Source organism: Chiloscyllium plagiosum, unplaced genomic scaffold (assembly GCF_037043375.1).
Source record: "Chiloscyllium plagiosum isolate Xiang-an unplaced genomic scaffold, Cpla_swu_hap1 HiC_scaffold_8, whole genome shotgun sequence".
NCBI classification, from domain to species: domain Eukaryota; kingdom Metazoa; phylum Chordata; class Chondrichthyes; order Orectolobiformes; family Hemiscylliidae; genus Chiloscyllium; species Chiloscyllium plagiosum.
Window position 1 is genome coordinate 15,509,104 of NW_028270146.1, and position 25,201 is coordinate 15,534,304.

Consider the following 25,201-nt stretch of genomic DNA (forward strand, 5'->3'; position numbering starts at 1 on the left):
AAGGACTGGAGTCACAGATCCCTGGGATACCAGGATTGGTGCTGGGGTCACAATTATTTAGAATTGTATGAATGACTAGGATGAGGGAAGTGAATGTATGTAGTCAAGTTTGTGGATGACATCAAAATAAGTGGGAAAGTAAGTACGGAGGATGATGCAAAGAGTTACAGATAGATATAGTCAGGCTGAGTGAGTGGGTGAAGACTTGGGAAATGGAATAGAATGTGGGAAAATGTGCTATTGTACAGTTTGGCAAGAGGAATAGAAAACAAAAATTGATCACAGTATTCCAGGAATATAAAAAACAGAACGTGCTCGAGAAAATCTGGAAGCATCTGTGGACAGACAGCAGAGTCTTCATCAAAACTGAAAAGATCCAGAAAATGTTGGTTTTGGTGCTGTTGACAAATGGTTTGGAGGAGGGGGTGGAACAGACGGTGAGGATGCCCAGAGCAAAAGACAAAGGGAGTGTTAATGGTGGTAAAGGAGGTCTAAGATGTAATGCAGGTGCAAGGGATAGATTTGAAATGAGTTAGTTGCAAAGCCAACAAGATACAAGAAAGACACAGTGGGTTGGGGAGGGTGGGATTGAATGGCTGGTAGAGATTATTCGCCAAAGTTGTTGACCTTAGTGCTGAGGCCTGGAGTGTTGTTCATTTTCCACTTGGTCACTTCACAGCCTCAAGGACTCGACATTAAGTTCATCTCTGGAAAATGGCTGCTGTTCTCCATGTTGATATGTGCACTCACACACTCATACTCTGGCTCACATACTCACTCTTTCACTATCCTCTCTCACCCACACATTCACTCACACACACACACACTCTTTCTCTCATGTACACTCTCTCTCACACACACACACACGCGCACACACAGCCTCTCTGCCTCTAACTTATCAAGTCCCCAAAGATTTCGAGATGGCCTGTGCTTTCTCTCTTGCTCACTCACTCTCTTACTCACTCAGTCACTCTCACTCTCGTTCCCTCTGTGTGTGTGTGTCTCTCTCTCTCTTTCTTTCTCTCAGTCTCTCATTCATATGGGTGCACACCCACACACTCATTCACACATGTACACACATACACGTGTGCATGTTCACACACACTCTCAGTCTCACACATATTCTCACCCCCTCTCACACGCATGCTCTCACATGCCTGTAACTTATTAAGCCCCCAAAGATTCCAATATGGTCAGCTTACATACACACTCTTTCACTCACACACACAAACACACATACACTTACATACACGCTCTCAGACACAGAGACTCTCTCTCACACACACTGTGTCTCTCTCTCTCTCTCACACGCGCGCACACACAAACATGCTCTCACACGCGCACGCGCACACACTCTCTCAAACGCATGCACACTCACTCTCACACACACACAAAGACTCTCTCTTTTTCACACTCTGTCTCTGTCTCTCATGCGTGCGCACACACACACACACAATCTCTCTGTCTCTCTCATACACACACTCTCCTACATCCCCCACCCACCCCTAATTCTGTGCCTTCTATGCATCTTCTCGGTTTTGCTTTCAGACAGACCCATTGTCTCCACTCACATTTATTATTTACTCCTATTTTACATCTCTATCTCTCCTTTACCATTATCAGTTCTCCCTTTATTTTTTGTCCTAGGCACCCATACCTTTCGTTCCACTTGTTCCTTCTACAGTCCTGTCAACAACATAAAAAAAATTTTTCCAGACCCTTCTAGTTCTAAAGAAGTGTCATGATAAAATTGAAATGTAAACACTGTTGCTCCCTCCACAGATATTCCCAGACCTGCTGTGTTTCTCTGGCATTTTATGTTTCTATCCCTGGAATATTGTGAACAAGTTTGGTCCCCTAATCTAAGGGCTCACACTGGAGACAGTCCCCAGAAGATTAACTGGCTGAATTCCATTTCTTAAGAGGAGAGGCTAATTGACTCATTGATGTTCAGAAAGGTACAACTCTCGCACAACAAAATCGCACAACAGTAAGATGAATAACCAAGAGCAGCTGACCATATTGGAATCTCTGGGGGCTTGATAAGTCGAGATGGAGAGACTGTTTCTATTTTGGGAGAATCTAGGACCAGAGGACATAACCTCAGAATAAAAGATCACCCATTTAAGACAAAGGTGTGTAGAAATTACTTCTGAGAGAGGTGAATCTTTGAAATTCTTTGCTGCAGAAGGCTGTCAAGACTTGGTTGTTAAGTGTATTCAAGGCTGAGATAGTAAGCAAATCAGTGGTTATGGGATAAAGCAGGTAGGTAGATTTGAGGATTATCAGATTATCTCATTGAAATACAGAGTGGATTTGATTGGGCTGAATGGCCTACTTTTATTCTTAAGTGTTATAGTTTTATGGTCTAATTGGTGAAATGGGGGAAAATCAGATAACGGAATTTAAGACAATAATTCTGCATACGTAAGTTAGCTGGCTGAGCTTGAAGGGTTGTTTTCAGACTTTTTGTCACCATACTAGGTAACATCATCATCAGTTCTGCTTTAGGTTATAGTTCTGTTCAGGAATAGCTTTAGCAAGCTGCTCTTGGCCATCCTTCAGTTCGTTATTCATCTCATTGTTCTGTGATTTTGCTGGGCATGAAGTTGCTGCCATCCTTTACAAGAATGATCCTGAGAATGAAGGATTTGTCAATGAGGAGCAGATGAGGATTCTGGGTCAGTATTCAATCGCATTTAGAAAGATGAATGGTGTTCCGCTTAAAACGTGCAGAATACTGAGAGGCCTGGATAGAGTGGACATGAAAAAGATGTTTCCAACAGTAGGAGAGAATAGGACACTCGCGAGCGCAGCCTCAGAGTGAAGCAAGGATACGTTAGACCTGAGGTGAGAAGGAAGCTCTTTAGCCAGAGGCTACTTAATATGTGGAGAGGGCTGTGGAGGCCGAGGCATTTAGTGTATTTAAGATAAAGATAAACAGGTTCTTGATTAGTAAGGGAATCAAGAATTACAGGGAGAAGACAGGAGAATGAGTTTGAGAAATATATCAGCCTTGATCCAGTAGTCTAAATCTGCTCCTATGCCTTATGGTCTTTGTGCACCAAAGCATTTGCCTTTCAAATGCTACTTATTGAATGCAAAAGTTTGAAAAGATGTGGTAATGCATGTGATTACTGTTCTTCTGATTTATGATACAAACAAACATCTCAACAAGAGAAGGGATTGCCCCTTGACATTCAACGGCATTATCACTAAATCCTCTACTATCAACATGGCTGGTTTACCAACAATGAGTAACTCCCCTCCTGTGTGCCCAAAGTCATTCCTCCACCTTCAACGTACAAGTCAGGAGTGTGATGGAATGCTCTCTTGCCTGAATGAGTGCAGTTCCAACAATACTCAAGAAGCATGACAGTATGCAGTACAAAGCAACCTGCTTGATTGGCACTACATCTACAAATATTCACTCCTGCCACCACCAAAACTCGCGAACAGCAGTGTGTACCATCCATAAGATGCACTGCAGAAATGCATCAAGGTTCCTGAGACAGCACCTTCCAAACCAACAACCTCAACCATCTAGAAGGAGAAAGGCAGCAGATAAAAGGGACCATCACCACCTACAAGTTCTCTTCTAAGCCACTCACCACGTAGATTTAGTACCATATCACTATTCCTTCACTGTCACTGGGTTAAAATCCTGGAACACCTTCTCAAAATGGCATTGTGGGTGTACCTACAGCAAATGGATTGTAGTTGTCCATTACCCACACAAGTGCAAAGTGTGATGTGGCAAAAATGCTGGCTTGTCCCTACCATGCCTAAAACCCTTTTACCTTGTGCTTATCAAGAATCTGTTCCTTCCTTAAGAACATTCAGACACTTTGTTCCCACTGTCTTTTGAGGAATAAAATTCAAAAGACTTGTGATCTTCTGTGGGAAAAACATTTTCATCTTTCTTTATTTTTAAAGAATGATCCCTTGCTCTTGATTTGACCACAACAGAATACATCTTTCCCGCATCCAAGCTATTAAGACCATAAGACATAGGACTGGAAGTAAGACCATTAGGCCCATTGAATCCATTACGCCATTCAATCATGGCTGATAGGCATTTCAACGCCACTTACCCACAATCTCCCCATAGCCCTTAATTCCTTGTGAGATCAAGAATTTATCAATCCCTGCCTTGAAGACATTTGATGTCCTGGCCTCCATTATGCTCCATGGCAATGAATTCCACAGGCCCACCACTCTCTGGCTGAAGAAATGTCTCCTCATTTCCATTGTAAATTGACCCCCTCTAATTATAAGGAAGTGCCCACAGGTCATAGTATCCCAGCCCTATGGAAACAAATTCCCACGTCCACCCTTTTAAGCCATGCATTATCTTGTAAGTTTCTATTAGATCTCCCCTCGACCTTCTAAACGCTAATGAATTCAATCCCAGGATCTTCAGCCGTTCATTGTATGTTAGGCCTATCATTCCAGGGATCATCCGGGTGAATCTCCACTGGACATGCTCCAGTGCCAGTATGTCCTTCCTGAGATGTGGGGCCCAGAATTGGACACATGGGGTCTAACCAGAGCTTTATAAAGTCTCAGAAGCACGTAGCTGTTTTTACATTCCAACCCTCTTGAGATAAATAAAGATCACAAGTCCGAATCTCTGCAGTTAACCTTTCTCCTTGTAACTCCTTGCTAGACACTTTTAGCTTGGACGTAACAATGAATGTTTTCTGCGTAGGTACATTGCTTATATGCAACAAACAGACTTAAATGTCTTTTTATAAGATTGAAATTATACTCTGCAGTACAGCTATAACTTGTGATGGACTGAGTAGCAAGTCATGTTTGGATTTGAATGAAAAAAGGTGCAAGTGATGAAAGGTGACTGGTGCCTAACTGGAGTTGCTGCGAGGTTGCCTCCTGATTGCACACTGTGTACAAGCTTCACAGAGATTGCAGCTCAGGGCTTCAGCAGCAAATCAATCAAGGTTCATGCTTCAGAATCATGAGCCTAATTAATTTCTTTTATAAACTGTGTGGAGCTGCCACCTGGAAAGTAGATTTTTTTTGAGTGATCATTCTTTCCAAATTCAATCTCTTCTGTTAACAAACAAACTGCAATCTAATTTTCTTTGCAGGCAATAACACTTACACATGGATTAGAAAACGATCCCCATCGCTGGCTGGCTGAAGTGAAAGTACGTATTCAGGGCACCGATATGATTGACTACTTTGGGGTCTCTACGGTGATGGTAAATTTACAGAAAATGTCTTTGACATTCTGGCAACAAGACTTTCAGAGTCACAGAACACAGCACTGCAAATGCATTAATTGAAAATGTTGAAGACAATTTGAGGTTATGTGGTGAGGTGAGACTGTAAGGTCTAATAATGATCTTTAAAATTTTGAACCAAAACAGAAGTTGAGCCTTCTGAGGAAGGGTCAGAGGACCTGAAACATTTTTTAAATTTAAAATTTTGAAGCTGTTTGTACAGTAAGCCGAGAGAAGGTAATTCCATGTTTGGAAACTATGCCCCTATCAGATAGTGACAAATAAATCCAATAAATCCAATAAGGAATTTGAAAGGACCATGTTTTAGTACAGAATGGTAGAATGCACAACTCCTTTGGTCCATTGATAAGAATTCCAGTTGCTCCATTGTCTTCCCATAACTGAAGTCCCTATAACACTCTCGTCAACCTTCTCTGTACCCTCACCAAAGTCTTTACATTCTGAAGTGTGATGCCCATAATTGTACACAGTACTCCAGTCGAGTCCTAATCATTGGTTTGTAAAGATTTAACATGATGTCCCTGTTCTTATAACCAGTTCAACTATTTACAGAGCAGTGAATTCCATAATGTTTTTCAAAATGCCTTAACAACTAATCTTCCTCCCTTCACAGATTTGTGAATTCCTTTCTGGTCTCGTAGCCTTTGCTAACATTGTACCATTAGTTTATATTTTCTTTCTATGTTGTTCCTCTCAATATGTATTACTTCATATTTCTCCACATAAATTGCATCAGCTGTGTGTCTGCCCATTTCACCCGACCCTCTACGTTCTCTTGATGAATGGTGCAATCCTGTTCAATATTTGTGATGTTAAGTTTAGAATCATCTACAATCTTTAAAATCTTACTTCTTACAGCAAGTCCTGATCATTTATAACAAGAAAACCAATGGTCCTAAAACCGACCCCCAAAGGGAAGCAACTGCTAATTATCATGAAGAAGAAAGGAATGGAGGAATGAGTGGGTAGAGTTACAAGATGGAGAGTAAGATGAAACCTGTTTAGAGAACTGGCACTGGCCAAATGGGCCAACGGGCCTGTATCTATACTGTCAGCTCGATCTGATTTCAAGATAATTAGAAATATTCAGGCTAGTAAATGGCTTTATTTTTCCATATCCTGATATACCTGTTATTAAAGTGTAGTACTTGGAATACTTTAGTTTTCCTTTAGAGCACTTCACAAAAGACTAAAGCAACTAATCTTAGAAAATGGCTCATATAAATAAATTGTCATGAACTCCATGGCCAAATCCTAAATTTATGCTTGCATGTGAAAGTTAATTTTAAATATCTCAACAGACAACCTCTGCAATGAGGTGACGCTCATGCAGTTTTAAAACCCGCCTGAAAATAATTTGGGATGGTAGAATACTATTCTGAGTTGAAACTTTATTGCTGGAACAGCACAGCAGGTCAGGCAGCATCCAGGGAACAGGAGATTCGACGTTTCGGGCACAGGCCCTTCTTCAGGCCATTCCTGAAGAAGGGCCTGTGCCCGAAACGTCGAATCTCTTGTTCCCTGGATGCTGCCTGACCTGCTGTGCTGTTCCAGCAATAAAGTTTCAACTTTGATCTCCAGCATCTGCAGACCTCACTTTCTCCTCGAAGAATACTATTCTGAACATTGCATTGCTTCTGCCGCGGGAGAATACAGTCAGGCTTTCATTCTCATTATAAATGTTGTTTCATGGAGGTTTTGTGATCATTAGATTTTTATAAAAGAGGACTTGCACTTGCTGTATCATCGAGCATGGTGAGACTAGGAATTCTTCCAGCAGGAAAAGAATGGCGCCTCATCAGATGTCACTTGCTTTAACATACTCGTGTCGCAACTTAAAAGTAAACCATTCTGACTTGGGCAAATTGCTTTTTCCTTACTCCTTGCAGAAGGAGGCACTACTGCCTCACAGCGCCAAGGACCCGGGTTCCATTCCACCCTCAGATGACTTGCCTGTGTGGAGTTTGCACATTCTCCCCGTGTCTGCATGGGTTTCCTCTGGGTGCTCCAGTTTCCTCCCACAGTACAAAGATATGCAGGTTAGGTGGATTGACCATGCTAAATTGTTCATAGTGTCCGGGGATGTGCAGGTTAGGTGGATTAGCCATGGGAAATGCAGGGTTACAGGGATAGGGGAGGGGGTGAGTCTGGATGGGATTCTAATCTCAATAAACAAGTGAAATGGACCTGACATCACTTGTGGTGAAAGATTAATTTTGTACTGTAGCATGCTGGAAAATTATTACTTTTTTGTTTATTAAAATTTTCGCATGTCAAACATTGGATGTATTCCTTTGGACTCTTAAAAAGCCATTGATCATCTGTGATAATCCACATAATGACCTTTGTTAAAACAAGAACAATAATGTGAAAAACATAGTGTTGGAAATATGCAAATACTTTGAGACCCAATATCAACATCTTATGGGTAACTACTGGCCAGAAATTGAACTGGACTAGCCATATAAATACTGCACCAATAAGAGCAGATCAGAGACTAGGAATTCTGCATTGATTAACTCAGCTTTTCTTCTCAACACTTGTCTACCATTTACAAGGAACAAGTTAGGAATGTGAGGGAATGCTCTCCATTTGCCTGGATGGTGCAGCTCCAAAGCAGTTAAGAAGCTCAACACCATCCAGGACAAAGCAGTCTTGGTTAGCACCCCATCAATACCTTCAGTATTCAAACCTTTTACCACTGACACTTTCTGGCACCAATTTATACCACCTACAAGATTCATCACAGCAATTTGGGGGGGGGGGGGGGGGTGGAGCTGCATGGTGGCTCAATGTTTAGCATTGCTGCCTAACAACTCCAGGGACGTGGGTTTGATTCCATTCTCAGGTGACAGTCTGTGTGGAGATTGCACGTTCTGCCCGTGCCTGTGTGGATTTCCTTTGAGCTCACTGATTTCCTTGCACAGCCTAAAGATGTGCAGGTTGATAAATTGGTCATGCTAAATTGCCCACAGTGTCCAGGAATGTGCAGGCTGAGTGGATTAGCCATGAGAAATGCAGGGTCACAATGATAGGTTGGGGGAGTGGGTCTGGGTGGAATACTCTTTGGAGGATTGGTATGGACCCAATGGGCTGAATGGTCTGCTTCCACACTGTAGGGATTCTATGATTCTATGTTTCTAACTCACCTAGGGTCCTCAGTCATCACCTTCCAATCTGTATCTGTTACCACCTAGAATGACAAGGGAGCAGGTACATAGAAAGGTCACCACCTTGAAAACTTCATTTAGAACGATATCACCATTCCTTCACTTCTGCTGGTCAGTCCTGGAACTCCCTCGCTAATATCGCCTGACTGAAACGGTTCAAGAAGGCAGCACACCATCACTTTCTCAAGGGCATATATGAACGAGAGTCCTTAAATAAAAGAACAAACAAGTCTTTTCAAAAAGGAAATGTACCAACCCGAGAGGAAGCTGACTTCTCCACTGCTTCTGGTGAGTAATTTATACCATGTTCTTATTGTGTTAGAAATGGATATCTCAGCAATTATTAATGCAGGTTATGTAATGTGCTTGGCAATAATTTAACTGCAAGCTTTTGAACTAAATTAGTAAATGTTTTGGGGGCATGCATGAAGCTGATGCACATTACCATTAAAATGTTGTGAGAATTTTGAAGCTGTGCTTCACTTCAATTGATATAATCCCATGTCAGTTAAACCAAATATTTTTCTTTTTCCTGCAGAAAAAGAAGTTTGGAGGCACCCCTCATGATCCCTTGAAGTTTCAAGAGGAAAGTCAGGTGGTCTAGGAAGATCCCAAGTGAATCCTTGTCAGAAGCAGCACGTATGGCTGCTTGCTAAAACAAGAAATCTTAGAACCGAAAGAGGTCTCATACCTATTGCCAATCTATGCTATCACTATATTCCACTTCATTTCTCTGTCTAGAAATACTCTAATTTGTCCCTTAATGGTCCAACTTTGCAGGCAACTTCAATGATCTTCTGTGCTAATTTCTTTGTTTTCCCACCACGGGATAACAGTCCTTCTGTCTGACTGGGCTTCTTTCTTACAACTAGTTGTCTTCTGGTGTGGTAGAGCTTTAACCACTGTGAATTTATCTCACCCGGTCCCCTTCGTAATCTTCAAACTTTAATTAACGTTGTCTCCAAAGTGTCATCCATACTCAGAAAACAAGCCTTTATAACTTCAGCTCATACCGAGAATTTCTGGTACCTGAAATCATGTTTTTTTGGCCTTCCTGCACCCTCTCATGGGTAGAAATGAGTTATCAGTGGCAGTGATGAGATCTGATCATGACACAAGACACAGGGCCTGACCAGTACGTTATAGAGCAACAATACAATTGCGTTTTAGCCACACTATAATATTGAGACATCTCTCACAGAGCCAATGCAAATAAGAGCTAAATATTAACCAGAGTTCATGGATGCCAACCCCCAACCACTTCCAAAACGAAACTCACAAGAATTTAGCCTCGAATCAGAAAATAGAGAAATGTGAAGGTTGGATTAAAGGGCTACGGATTTCTGATATATGTGCGGTTTTGTTGAATCCGTCAGTTCTGTTGCAACGACAGTGAGGTGCTGATTCTCAAGCCTACAGAGAGTGAGCTCACACCCACTGAATTACATTGAAAATTTTTCCACCTTTAGTATTTTGTTTCAAATGAGACTGCATACAACTTCTGTAATAATAAGTTTTAACCTGTTATAATGTTGTTTGTCTTAATGTGTAAGTTTTCTGTGCTCTTTGGAATAAAACGTGATCACATATTATTTGTCACAAGTCTTTTTAAATGCTCTTCCTTGCACAGTTCACACGTACCCTCATTATCACGGTGAAGCTAGGCACGCAACTTCTGAAAATACCTAGATTTCTCATGGATTGTGTTGTTACTCTTTAATGTTTTAAGTGGTCTAGAATGAATTAGTTTGACTTAATATTCCTTCCCGCGGCTACACACCTGACCTGAATCTGAGTTGTCCTTGTTCGATCCCTGCCCTATGATTATGAGATTAGATTACCTACAGTGTGAAAACAGGCGCTTCGGCCCAACAAGTCCACATCGACTCTCCGAAGGTGAACCCACCCAGACCCATTTGTCTCTGACTAATGCACCTAACACAATGGGCAATTTAGCATGGCCAATTCACCTGACCTGCACATCTTTGGACTGTGGGAGGAAACTAGAGCACCCAGAGGAAACCCACGTAGACACGGGGAGAATGTGCCAACTCCACACTGACAGTCACCCGAGGTCAGAATCGAACCTGGGTCCCTGGCGCTGTGAGGCAGCAGTGCTAACCACTGTGCCACCTGAGATACCAAGCATTCATCTGCTATGCTGGGCTGATCAACGAAACATTGTTTTTTTTGCTGACCTCCTATTCTCCACACTGCAGCTTGTTCTGAGCAACACTGCGACACAAAATTGTCCCTTGCATTTATTTACCTATAGCCCTAATCTTTGCTGACCAAGACTAGTTTATGTCATCTCAACATAACTCATTTGAAATTCATGTTGTCTTCTGCAGCTCCCCAATCATCTTGCAGTACTTGATCTGTGTAATATTGTATCCTGCCATGTGTGATCTATTCAACTGAGTCGGTTTTTGTATATTCTTCTCTACCATTGCACCATCATTACCCACTTTGCTGTTTGGGTTTCCTCTAAATCTCTCTGCTGCTCTACTTGTTATCTCATCAAAACCTGTCCATTTGCCTAAGCTTTAAGTCTCCTCTACTTTTTCCTTGGTATCCATTCTCCTTGCGTCTTTTTGTGAAGCTCTTTGGAATGTATTTTTATGCTAAATGTATTGTATTAAACTACGTAGTAGTTGTCTTAACTTGAAAAAGGAAAAAAGTTCATATTTTGAAAATTTGTTCAAACCTTAATCCTGAAATGAGCAGATTGCCTTATGGGAGAAGGCTACACAGGCCTGTATCCTCTTGAGTTTATTAGAGTTGGAGGACCCTGAGGGGACTTGACTGAGTTGATGTTGAAAGGATGTTTTCTCCTGTGGGAGAATCTAGAACTAGGAGTCATAGTTTATAAATAAAGAGGTGTCCTTTAAAGCCAGAGATGACAAAACCTTCTTTTCTCTGAGCGTTCTGAGTCTTTAGAATTGCCTTCCTCAAAAGTCATTGTCAGAGAGTCACACAGCACGGAAACAGACCCTCGGATCCAACTTGTCCGTGCCAAACAAGTTTCCCAAACTAAAACTTGTTCCATTTGCCTGCATTTGTCCCAAATCCCTCTAAGCCTTGCCTATTCATGTATCTGTTCAAATGTCTTTTAAATGTGGGAACTGTACCTACATCTACCACTTCCTCACGCAGTTAATTCCATATATGAACTACCCTCTGCGTAAAACATTGCCCCTCATGTCCCTTTTAAATCTTTCTCCTCTCACCTTAAAAGTATGCCTTCTAGTTTTGAACTCCCCCATCCTCAAGAAAAGACTATTGCTATTCATGTTATCTGTGAACCTTTAAATATTTTGAATACAAAGGTAGGTTGATTCTTAATTACCACAAAAGATTATTACAGATCTGCAGGAATATCGGTTAAAATGAGATTAAAATCAGATCTGACTGAATGACTGATTGATTTGTGAGTCACTATTGTGAAGTTAGGTGTTGATTGTTTTATGCATGATATAAAAGGTACCATGTTACATTTCATCCCATGGTTGAAAGCATTAATTCCCCAGTGAGTGTGCATTGGTGATGAACTTAGAATGGGTAACTCCAGTATTAATCTCTTAGTAGCAGCTCAATTTCAGTTTTATGTTAGATCTAGATTTTGGTTAAGGAAGTGAAAATCAGTCATTGGGCGTGGAAATTAAAGCCTCACCTTGAAGTTTGGAAAATGAGGATATTTCATTGGATGATGGGTGGCAGGTCCTGACCCAATTAAGTCCTGACTGGGAAGACCTGTGGTAACTTCCCTGCCCTGGCACCAGTTAAGGATCTAAATGGGCAATTGATGCTCATCTAAGGACTTCATCACACGCTGATGGTAGTGGCCAAGCGACTCATCATGCAGAAACCTAGAAAGCAAAACACTTGTCCTGAGCGGGATCCCTCATTCAAAGGCATCCAACATTTGGAAGAAAGAGCCTAACCTCATGACTCCACACACCTTTCTACTCACCTGCAAGTAAATTTAAAGCTCTGGTTTCATAGCAGTCTGCAATCAAAATCTTTTCAAATCTCCTTTTTATCATTATGTTATATTTTTGCTCTAGATGTAAAAAAAACTTTGCTTTGCTCTCTGTTTAAAAATATCACAAAGCATCAGGAATCAATACAGTAGCTTCACATGGTGTGCCGTTGCTTGCCAGGAAACTTTCTTTCACAGTAGACCACATGTAAACACGAGAGCAAATAAGTTGAAATGTTTCAGGCCAGATTTTTTATTCAGAGCAGAAGGACATTACAATTGCTCATGGGACTGGTTCTGATCTGGGGAAGTTCACCATCACCATCATTCAGTAGGCTAATTTTTTCCACCATTTTTTGAAATTGTAGCATAGACATATATCAAGAAGGCGCCCTCTCACACCATCGTAGAGGAGTAGATGTCTCACTTCTATTCGGTAAAGTTAGACCACCTATGATCTCCTTTGACTGTAAAATAGGTGAATAGTGACTCAGAAATCTTTCAGCTTGTGACTGCAGTGGTATTTTTACAAATGCTTGACTATGATAAATACAATTAAAGAAATGCCGTTGTTGTTTAGCAGTGAAGGTCAGTATGCCTGACAGTAGCTAAATTTGGAATAGAAAGGCAGGTAGAGGACAGAGATGCAGGCTGTACGAAGATTGTGGGTTAATCTCTATTAAAGGCATCAACACAATTTTTCTCATTCCTGTAATAGATTTTATTTCTTCAGACCTTAAGAATGTATCAGTTTTGGATAAAATTTGTGACCACTTTAATATTGTAAACTTTTTAAGCTCATCTTTGCTCAGATCATATTTGCCTGAACAAATTATTTTTGTGAAAAACGTTGTTGATCAAAATTTTTTAACCTTCTGAAAGTCTAAGGTTCAGATGCTAACAGGATCTTCACACTCTACAGCAGTGCATCTAATAAGTACACTTATGGGTATACTTGGAAGAATGTTTCTTTAAAGATCACTTAAGAATTTGGATCTGATTAAATTTTGAGCTTGCTGATATCTTTAAACCAATTTAACTTTTAAATTACAAATTCACAATTGGATCAATGGGTCCTGTTCTACTGACCGACAGATTAAAATGAAAATTACAGAGAAGGACAAACTAACTTGATGAAATAAATTTAGAATTTACTCAGTAAAAGTTCAATATACTTAAAACATGGACGTCATAGGGTGTGAAGTCTTTGGATGCTAATAGTATAGTTGGATTTCATAGAATCCCTACAGTGTAGAAACAGGCCATTTGGCCCAACAAGTCCACACCAACCCTGTGAAGAGTATCCCATCCAGACCCATTCCCTATTATTCCTCATTTCCCCTGACTAAAACACCTAGCCTATACATTCGTGAACACTATGGGCAATTTAGCATTGCCAATCCACCTAATCTGCATATCTTTGGACTGTAGGAGGAAACTGGAACAAACTCCATACAGACAGTCACCCAAGGCTGGAATTGAACCTGGGTGCTTGGCCCTGTGAGGTAGCAGCACTCACCACTGAGCCACCATGCCACTTGGTTTAATGCATCTTGGGACAGTTTTCACCATAGGAGTGATGATGTTGACTGTGCCCTAAATGAATTGAAACATACAGCATTTAAAAATAGTTTGGGGATTTCTTGTGCCATATTTGGAAATTGCTTGTATTAACAATCATTTGGTTAGGTCAGGAGATCGCTCCCTCTCCCTTCATAGCTGAAGTCATTAACAAGTAACTGAAAAAAAAACAGGTGTTCATTCCAACTATTGATGTTTCGAGATGTTATATGAAGTTGTCTGGTATCAGAACATATGTTTAGCAGGCTTTTTCAACATTTTCACAGGTACTTAAAATAATTCATTAGTATCAGCGATAAGTGGTGTCTTGTGTTAAAATGAGGAAAAATACGCAAATAATTTGTCTTGAATATTTTAATATTGATTATACTTAATTGATCAATATGCTGGAAGACTATTCTCATCAAAAGTCCATGTGTGATTTGTGTTGCTATGAGCTTTTATCGTGTGATAGGGAGGGGCACATGCTATGATTTCTTAGGAAGCCTTGAATCTGTCTCTTTAAGACAGGGGTGCTGTTTGTGAGCACTTCAGCCAAGCTAACCCTTATCAATAAGTCATTTCTCATGTACTGACAAGTCTGCATTTGTTTTCAAGCTGTCTCTGCAGTTTTGAATTGGTAGCAACTTGATCAATTTAACTGTTAATTACCTCTCTCTCAGCAGGCAAACCCTAAACTAATTTATTCAAAATGTGATTAGTATAGGATTCCTAGATGTAAATTGTAATTAATGTAAAGTCCTAAAAGTAGTATATTATCCAAATTTTATACAATAGTATGACTCAAACCACCTCTGATCATTATTATTAAGCTGTGGAGGTGCTGGTGTTGGCCTGAGGTGGACAAAGTCGGAAGTCACACAACACCAGTATGTAGTAGCCCAATGAGTTTATCTGAAATCACAAGCTTTCAGGGTGCTGCTGCTTCGTCAGGTGAAGTGATGAAGGACCTGGTGAAGGAGCAGTGCTCTGAAAGCTTGTGATTTCAAATAAACCTGGTGTTGTATGACTTCTGACATTATTACTAATTCATATGATCTAAATTCCGTTTCTTCCTTTTTGTTCAAAAGTTCTGACTAATTTGGATCAGACTTTGATACAAATGGTACTTCAGAATCTGACTAACAATATTGCTTTTTAGACCAAACTACAGTGGCTATGTGAAGAAATGAAGGAACGAGAAGGACGAGAGCTCAAACTACGATCCCACCTCCGACAGTGTCGTGTGCAGTTGAAGGAACTCCTACAGGACAAGGAGTCCGAGAGTCAGCTTTTCATAGAGCAAATCGCAAAGCAAGAACGTCTTCTTGAGGAAATACACAAGGAAAAAAGAGGTTAGTCCTGTATCCTCATTGTCGAGATGAGGTATAAGTCAGATGTAACCAGGAGAAACAATAATACATTACTGACCAACACCAGTGCACTTTCTCAAGGTGTTGGGTAGAGAGGAAACATTCAGTGTTTGTAATTAAAATCCATGCTGACCTCCCACAGTGATTGCATTGTGGAGTGATGAACTATTATTGAATGCAGTAATTGGTCTTTGTTGAAATTTCTGGACACAAATAATAAAGGAAAATTAATCAGGTATGGGTACAATGTGGAATTCCAGCTGTAGGATTGTGAGGTTAAAATGATTGTAATAATTTCGACTACCTGTTGCCGGTGCTGAGTGGGAGTGTATAATAAATAAGATTTTATTGTCTATACCTGTTTAAAGAAAAATAAATCTATTGTATTGGAAGTGATGTTATGGTTCAAATATCTAAAAGAGCCCCGGTTTTATTTGTGAAATTCATGTAAGTACTTCCCAACAGGAATCAACTGTAATAGAGTTGAAATATATACACTGAGAATATCTAGTTGTATTCAGCAAAATGGAAAGTTAGGAAGATTGAAGAAACTGAGATTGTGTAGAGTGGTTGGTGTGGAATCTGAATATTATTATGGACTTATACTTTTCTGTAATTTTTGTACTTCTGGAAAATAGGAAAAGGAGCAGGCCATTGAGCTATCTACCCAGCCTGCTATTCTAGATCACAGCTGATCATCTCACCAGTGTCATGTTCCTGCTCTCTCTCTGTATCCCCTAATGTCATTAGTCTGCAGAAATGTATCGATTCTGTATTGAATGATTGGACTTAAGCAGCCCTCTGGGGTACAGAATTCCAAAGATTCACTACTACCTGAATGAGAATATTCCTCCTCATCTCAGTCTTTAATGGTCTGACCCTTACCCTAGGATTTGGTTCTAGAGTCACCAGTTGGGGAAGCATCCAATCTATATACACCCTGTCACACTCTGTAAGAACTTTGCAGGTTTCACTGAGACCTCTTATTCTTCGAAACTCTACAGAGTGCAGAGTGGAATCCAATTTCCTCAATATCTCCTCAAAAAATACTTCTGCCATCCCAGGAATTTTTCTGGTGAACCTCTATTACACTTCCTTTCTTATCAGTAAATTTGGAAATAATTCAATTAGTTCTCACATTCAAATCTTTTATATAGGTTATGAATAGTTGTGGATCTAGCATTGACCCTTGTAATACCCATTTGTAACAGCCTACTATTCTGGGAATGATGTATTTATTTCTATTCTTTGTTTTTTGTCTACTAACCCACTCACAATCCATGCTAGAATATTTCTCCTAATTCCATACCCTCTTATTTTATTTGCTAATATCCTGTGTGGGAGCTTATCAAACATTTTCTGAAAATCCAAAAACACAATATCTACTGGTTCACCTATAAGTAGCACCCTTGAAAATTACAGAATTTTACAGTACAGATGGAGATCCTGTTCTCCACTATAAACTGTCCTCACCCCCACCTGTACAGAGCCCACATTTATCCATGCTAATCTTTTACCTTTCACATACCGACAGAAGCTTTTACAGTCCTCCTTTCTGTTCCTTGCTAGATTGTATTCATATTCTTTTTTCCCTCCCATTATGAATTTCTTGGCCCTTCCTTGTTGGTTCTAAATGACTTCCAAACCTCAGGCAAAGCAGTATTTCAGACTTCTTTTTGTCTAATGCAGCATTAACCTATTTTATTAACCACAGTTGATTTGCCTTTTCTTTTCGTGTTAGGGCCCTGATGAATGTATATATATTGTAGACTTTGGAGCATTTCTTCAAGTACTAGCTAGTTCCTATGTACCATTAATTGTTTTATGATTTGGAAGTTGGACTGGCGTGAACAAAGTTAAAATTTACACAACACCAGGTTATAGTCCAACAGGTTTAATTGGAACCATAGCTTTTGGAGCGCTGCTCCTTCATTGATGAAGGAGTAGTGCTCCGAAAGCTAGTGCTTCCAGGTAAACCTGTTGGACCATAACCTGGTGTTGTGTAAATTTTAACTTAATTTTTTTCGTACATTTTCTCAATTCACCCTATCCAAATGGCCCAACAGATCGTCAAATCTGAGTGAAGAAAACAATGAGTCTAGTTTCAATTCACCATATCACACTCAAACCCCATGTAAAATTCTATGGTATAATTGTCACTAATACTCAAGGTTCCTTTACAGAAGCGTCACTAATTAACATTTTCTCATTGCACATCAAAATAAACTGAATCCCATGTGGCCCTTTGACTGACCATTCCAGAGACCCACCTTGTTCACACTGCAGGAATTCATCCTCCAAAGCATCAAACTGATTTGGTTTACCCAGTCCATCTGTAAACTGAAGTCACCCATTATACACACATGTTTCGTGTATCTCTAATTTCCTGATTTTATAACATGCCCATACGGTTTGGTGTTGTATAACCAACTACCTTTGCTGCCCCTCATTGTTTCTTAGCTCCATCTTGATCCTTCAATCAAAGATCATCTCTTACTAATTTACTGCTATCGTCCCTAATTAGCAGTGTCTATTCCTCCTCAATGTAGATTATCCTTGGCTATTCGTTTACCAATCTTGGTCGCCTTGTAGTCTGCACTCCGCAATGGAAGTTAAATCATATTTATTTATTCATTCATTCATGGGATGAGGGTGTCGCTGGCTAGACCAGTATTTATTGCCCATCCATAATTGCCCAAGGGCAGTTAAGAGTCAACCACATTGCTGTGGGTCTGGAATTACATATAGGCCAGACCACGTAAGGATAGCAGTTTCCCTCCCTATAGGACATTAGTGAACTAGATGGGCTTTTCCAGCAATCGACAATGGATTCTTGGTCATCATTAGATGATTAATTCCAGATTTTTAAAAATTAAATTCAAGTTCCACCATCTGCCATGATGGGGTTCAAACCTGGGTCCCCAAAACATTACCTGCACCTCCGGATTAACACTCTATGATAATACTACTAGGCCAATGCCTCCCCTTGAATTTACCTCAATTTGTGCATTTGAATCATTAATCTTATTGCAAATGCTTTGTGCATACAGATGGTGTCTTTAATTCAGCTTTGTTAACATAATTCTACATTTTGATCCTAGAAAGGATGGTATTTCTTATAACATCGTTCACAATCCTGCATCTCAAAATGTTTTACAGGCAAATGCTATTCATTTTGAACAGTAGTCATGTTGTGATGTAAGCTGTGATGAGACAGTGGCTCAGTGGTTAGCACTGCTACCTCACAGCACCAGGGACCTGAGTTCAATTCCAGCCTCAGGTGACTGTCTGTGTGGAGTTTGCACATACTCCCCGTGTCTGTGTGGGTCTCCTCCAAGTGCTGCAGTTTCCTCCCACAGTCCACAATGTGCAGGTTAAATGGATTGGCTGTGCTAAATTGCCCATAGCGTTAAGGGATGTGCAGACTAGGTGGATTAGCCATGGGAAATGCACGGCTACAAGGATAGTGTAAGAGGTTAGGTTCAGGTGGGATGTTCTTCAGAGGGTTGGTGTGGACTCAATGGGCCAAATCCACACTGTAAAGATTCTATGAAAAATATCAGTCAAGTTGTATGTAGAAAATCCCCACAGACAGCAATGAGATAATGACCAGACAAGTTTTGTTTTGGTGATTTTGGTTGACCAGAACACAGGTGAGAATTCCCTTACACTCTTTCCAAAAGTGCCAGGTGATCTCTTCTGTTCACCTGAGAGGGTGGGCAGGATGGTTTGTTTAAGGTCCATTCTGAAATAAGCAGCTCTCTAGCACATCCCTTTCTGTCCTGCTTGACATGTTCAAATCTATGGAATGAAGACTTGACCCTCCAAGCCTTCTGACTCTAGGGGACAGTCTACTCAGTAAGCTGACACTGTAGATATATAAATTGGACATATTTAATACTTTATTGCTATACCTCCTATAGGCCTTTACTATTTTGCTGTAGTTTAATTATTAGGAATCCAAGCATTTTACATCCTGAAGGGGATTCCAATTTTTTTTTGCATTGATGATATCTGCATTGGAATCACTAATCTCAGTCTTGGCAGCCTTTGAAACAGAGTGGTGAGATTTATGAGACATGGCTGAAGAAATCTTTTTGTAGTGGACAGCTTTGGACAGATTTTTTTTCTCCATAAATGCCCAAGAGCAATATGCCACTGTATTTTCTTGAGTCTTCCACAGATTGAACCTGGAGCTTGCAGTTTATCCAGTTCTTGGGAATGTACCACCGCAAAATTTTGTCCAGCTCCTCCTGCACAACTTGGAAGCTAGAGCATTGTTTGTTACAACAAGTTAAATGTGACAAGAATGATGCATGTATTGAAATATTTGGCTAAAGGTTTATTCCCATGACAGTTGTGGTTCTGACTGTAAACTTGGAGGGGACACTGTGTGGAAAGTCTTATGCATACAAAATAGCTGCATAATACCACAAATGTTAACATCAATGTGTGGTATAAAGTGAAAGCTAGCAAACTATTTGCTATTTAATAATGCATTTCCATTCTGTGTGTGTTTATCTAGGGTACACATGACAACACTGTTTTGAGCTCCGAAGTCATATTGTAGGTCTGGATTTTGTGGTTTTCAGTGGGAGTGAGCAGACAGAATGGAAACTGGGTGGCCCGCTTGCAGCCATCTCTGTTTGAGCTTGTTCAGTCGAGCATTGGATGGACAAGTTTGGGGCTGTCCAGTAGGAAGGTGCATGTTTAGAGGGTAAACATAGGCTCAGGTTGCAAGCAGGAATCTAAACTGACACATTATGGTGGCAGATGGATAATACCATGGACTCTAAGGTTGGTCACGGCTGTAAGCTTAGAATCCAGCCCACAGTGCTTGGGCATTGGTGTCACTATGTTTTTAGATATGCAATACAAATGTATTGATGTCATCCACAGATATGTTGCCGATTCAGATTACTCACTATTGGTGAATGGTATTCAAAATAGTGATTATGGAGGGCACTGGAATTGCTTGATACCAATTAGCTCAGAAGGCTGCAGCTTTAGCAAGGTTGTCGTGTAACATGTGAATTGGGTAATGTAAACTTCAAAGGAACTAATGTTGGGTTGAAATCCAGTTGGTATTTTGATAGTACTTGTGTGTATGCCTCAGCAGTCTGTTCCTTGAAGTGCTATTTTGGGTAACAATCCTGAAAGACTAGACTGTGGAGGTGTGGAGGAAGAGAATAAAGTCAGGTATCTATGATTCTGCAGGAGGCACACATGTTGAGTTACTTTTGTAGTTGCCAACTTGTATCATTTTTATTGAAGGTCCTTAACTGCATCCATGTGTAAAACTGAGCATTGTCTGGAAGAGATAAAGACTGAATTTTTCAATGCTAACCTGGGTTTCACTGCTTGCAAGATGATCCATTGTAGGTTTTTGAATTCTTAGAGCTATTAAAATTTGCAAAATTGTTTCATTTGAAATTCAGTACCTGCAATTTAATCATGAGCATATAAAATATATTTTCAACTCCCATTTAAATTTAAAGTATGTTTTATTTGAGCTAACAGTCTTGCTGTTTCATGTAGGGATAGCCTTGAAACCTTTTTTGATTCATTTATGGGATGAGGGTGTCACTGGCTAGACCAGTATTTATTGTCCATCCCTGATTGCCCAGACAAGAGTCACCTACATTGCTGTGGATATGGAGTCACATGGAGGCCAGACTAGGCAAGATTAGCAGTTTCCTTGGCGAAAGGACATTAGATGGGTTTTTCCGACAATTGAAAGTTGATTCATGGTCATCATTCTTAATTCCAGAATTTTATTGAATTTAAATTCCACCATCTGTCGTGGTTCGATTCAAACCTGGATTAGCCAAACATTACCTGGATCTCTGGATAACAGTCCAGTGATAATACCATTAGGCCATCATCTCCCAAATGCCAGGCAATGACCATCTCCAATGCAAGACAATGAACCCCTTGACATTCAATGTATTATCATCACTGGATCCCCCACTATCAACATCCTGGGCATTACCATTGACCAGAAACTCAACTTAGCTTGCAACATAAACACAGTAGCTGCAAGGCCAGGTCAGGGGCTTGGAATACTGAGGTGACTAACTCACCTCCTGACTCCCTAAAGCCTGCCCACCATCTACAAGGTACAAGCCAGGACTTGGGTGAAATGCTCCCCACTTGCCTGGGTGGGTGCAGCTCCAACAACACTCAAGAAGCTTGACACCATCCAGGACAAAGCAGCCCACTTGATTGACACTACATCCACCAGCATCTACACCCTTGACCACCAAAACTCAGAAGCAGCATCGTGTATTATCTACAAGATGCATTGCAGAAATTGACCAAAGGTTTTTGGCCAGCACCTTCCAAACTCACAACCACTTCCACCTAGCAGGACAAGGGTTGCTGATACATGGGAACACCACTATTTGCATGTTCTCCTTCAAGCCACACCCATCCTGACTTAGAAACATAACACCGTTCCTTCACTGTCACTGGGTCAAAATCTTGGAATTCTCTGCCTAAGGACATTGTGGGTCTAGCTGCAACATGTGGGCTGCAGTGGTTCAAGAGGGAAGCTCACTACCACCTTCTCAAGGACAATTAGGGACAGACAGTAAATGCTGGCCAGTTAGAAAGGTCTACTGCCCATGAATGAATATTTTTTTAAAAAGTGTTGGTAGCTTGAGGAATTCTGGCTCAGAGTTGATGAGCTGCTGTATAACAGAAGTAGACCCTTCAGTCCAACTCAACCTAGTCCCTTTTGGCTGCTTTTGGCCTATATCCCTCTAAACCCCTCCTATTCATATTCAAATCCAGATTCCATTTAAATGTTGTTATTGTACCTGCCTCCACCACATCCTCTGGCAGCTCGTTCCATATATGCACCATCCTGTCTGAAAAATTACCTCTCAGGTTCTTTTAAGTCTTTCCTGTCTCACTTTAAACTGACGTCCTCTAGTTTTGGACATCCCACTCTACGAAAAAGGCTTTGGCTATTCACACTATCTATGCCCCTCATGACTTTATAAACCTCTACAAAATCACCCCTCAGCCTCTGACACTCCAGGGGAAAAAACCCAGCCTATTCAGCCTCTCCCTATAACACAAACCCTCCAGTCCCAGCAATATCCTTGTAACTGTCTTGTATAGCCACAACATGTCGTCCCAACTCCTGTACTCCATGCTCTGACCAATGAAAGCAAGTGTGCCAAACACATTCTTCAATGCCCTATGCACCTGCGATTTCACTTTCAAGGAATTATGCAACTGCAGCCCTCGGCCTCTTTGTTCGGCACTCCCGAGGGCCCTACCTTTAACTGCATAAGTCCTGCCCTGGTTTGCCTTAACAAAATGTAGCACATTTATCTATATTAAGCTCCACCTGCTACTCCTCAGCTCATTGGCCCATCTGTTCAAGGTGCCATTGTATTCTGAGATAACCTTCCTCACTATCCACCACACTACCTATCTTGGTGTCATGTGTAAACTTGCTAACCACATCTCCTGTATTCACATCTAAGTCATTCATGTAAATGACAAAAAGCAGTGGACCCAGCACCGATCCTTGTGGCACACTGTAGGTTAGAGGCTTCCTGTCTGAAAAGCATTCCTCCACCACCACCCTCTATCACCAATTGGCTAGCTCCCCTGGATTTTCATGTTACTAAATAGTTGAGCATATGGAACCTTGTCAAACGCTTTGCTGAAATCTATAGACAACATCTACTGCATTGCCTTTATCAATCTTCATTGTCACCTCTTCAAAAAAGCTGAAAATGTGTTGCTGGAAAAGCACAGCAGGTCAGGAAACCTGAAGAAGGGCTTATGCCCGAAACGTCGATTCTCCTGTTCCCTGGATGCTGCCTGACCTGCTGCGCTTTTCCAGCAACACATTTTCAGCTCTGATCTCCAGCATCTGCAGACCTCACTTTCACCTCCTCAAAAAACTCCATCAAGTTCATGAGACATGATTTCCCATGCACAAAACCATGTTGAATATCCTTAGTCAGTCCTTGCCTTTCCAAATGCATGTAAATCCAGTCCCTCAGAATAACAACAACTTACCCATCACTGACATCAGGCTCACCTGTCTATAGTTCTCTAGCTTTTCCCTACGGCCTTTCTTAAATAATGGCACCTCGTTAGCCAACCAATCGTCTTCCAGAACCTCACTCGTGGCTGTCAATGATAGAACTATCTAAGCAATAGACCCCACAGTCTCTTCCCCAGTTTCCACAAAGTTCTAGTAAACACCTGATTAGGTCCTGGGATTTATCTACCTTTATCCATTTTAAGATCTCTAGCACCTTCTCTTCTGTAATATGAACTCTTTTCAAGATATCGCTATTTATTTATCCAAGTTCCCTAGCTTCCATATCCTTCTCCATAGTAAGTACCCACATGAAATATTCGTTTAGTATCCCACCCTTCTCATGTGGTTCTACATATAGTCTGCCACATTGATCTTTAAGGGGCCTTATTCTCCATGGTTACTCTTTTGCCCTTAATACACTTACTTTAGCACGCACTTACACCCCTTAGAATAACTATCTTGAATTAGATCAGTGGTCAGACACAGGAGGGTGTGACTATGAGCAAGGCAGGTAGAGGAACCCAGGAGTTTGTTTGAAGGAGCCTTGGCTCAGGAGTCAGGATGGGTCAGAAAATAAATCAGGAGATAAGAAAGGCATGTGAGAAAGGCAGCATTGCAGTAATCATGGGGGACTTCAATTTGCAGGTGGACTAAGAAAATCAGATTAGTAGCAGATCCCAAGGAAAGGAATTTGTGGAACATCTTTGAGATGGGTTTACTTTGTTCCAGCTTGCGATAGAGCACAGTGGAGAGCAGGCTGTTTAGGATTTGTTGATGTGGTAATGTTTCACTTGATTAGGGAGCTTAAGGTGAAGGAACTCCCTTGGGGCAGTGACCATGATGTGATCAAATTCACTCATCAGCTTGAGAGGGAGAAGCTGAAATCAGACGTAATGATATTACCGTTGAGTAAAGGTACCGATATGAGGGAGGTGCTGGCCAGAATTGTTTGGAAGAGAAGCCTAGCAGGGAAGATGGAGCTGCAGCAATGGCATGAGTTTCTGGCGATAATTCGGGAGGCACAGTGGAAATTCATCCCAAGGAAGGAGAGCGTAACAAGGGGTGGACAAGGCAACCACGGCTGGCCAAGGAAGTCAGGGACAGAATAAATGCAAAAGAAATGTATGCAATGGTGAAATTAGTTGGATTCACCTTGGATTTGCTGACTGACAGAAGGCATAGCGTGGGATTAAAGGGTTCTGTTTCAGGATAGCAGCTGGTGACCAGTGGAGTTCTGCAGAGGTGACTACAATGACTCACATTATACATTAACAATCTGGATGAAGAAACTGAGGGCGTTGCTAAGTTTGCACTTGACACAAAGAGGGACAGGTAGTGTTGGGGGGGGGGGGGGGGGGAGGTAGGCTGCAGAAGGACTTGTACTAGCAGTAGAGTGGGCAATGAAGTGAGAGATAGACTGCAGTGTGGGAAAGTGTGAGATTGTGAAAAACAACCCAGAAATTGCTCAAGACCGAACAGTTCTGAAGAAAGGTCACTTGACCCAAAATGTTAACTCTGCTTTGTATCCACAGCTGCTTTGTATCCAGCAATTTCTGATTTTCAACATTAACAGTTCTTTGGTTTTATTGAGAGGTTTTGTACACTTTGGTATGAAGGATAGAGGCGTACACCACTTTGGAAATGGGGAAAAGCTAAGGAAATCTGAATTACAAAGGAACTTAGGAGTCCTAGTTCAAGATTAACTTAAGGTTAACATGCAATTTTAGTTGGCAGTTAGAAAGACAAATGCAATATTTGCAATCATTTCAAGAGGTCTA

At 41.0% G+C, this 25,201-nt stretch overlaps 1 protein-coding gene across 5 annotated transcripts in view; it reads left to right on the forward strand.

Moving 5' to 3' along the window:
• The window catches only part of cep128 (centrosomal protein 128), a 416,638-nt gene that overhangs the window by 217,191 nt on the left and 174,246 nt on the right, over positions 1–25,201 (forward strand). For 4 of the 5 annotated variants that reach the window (XM_043696980.2, XM_087989605.1, XM_043696981.2 and 1 more), the window contains exons 16-17: positions 5,112–5,171; positions 15,142–15,334. In XM_043696980.2, the coding sequence (XP_043552915.2) occupies positions 5,112–5,171; positions 15,142–15,334 (253 nt within the window). Of the gene's footprint in view, positions 1–5,111; positions 5,172–8,975; positions 10,011–15,141; positions 15,335–25,201 lie in introns of those variants that run through there. The other variant, XM_087989606.1, reaches the window with a different exon arrangement.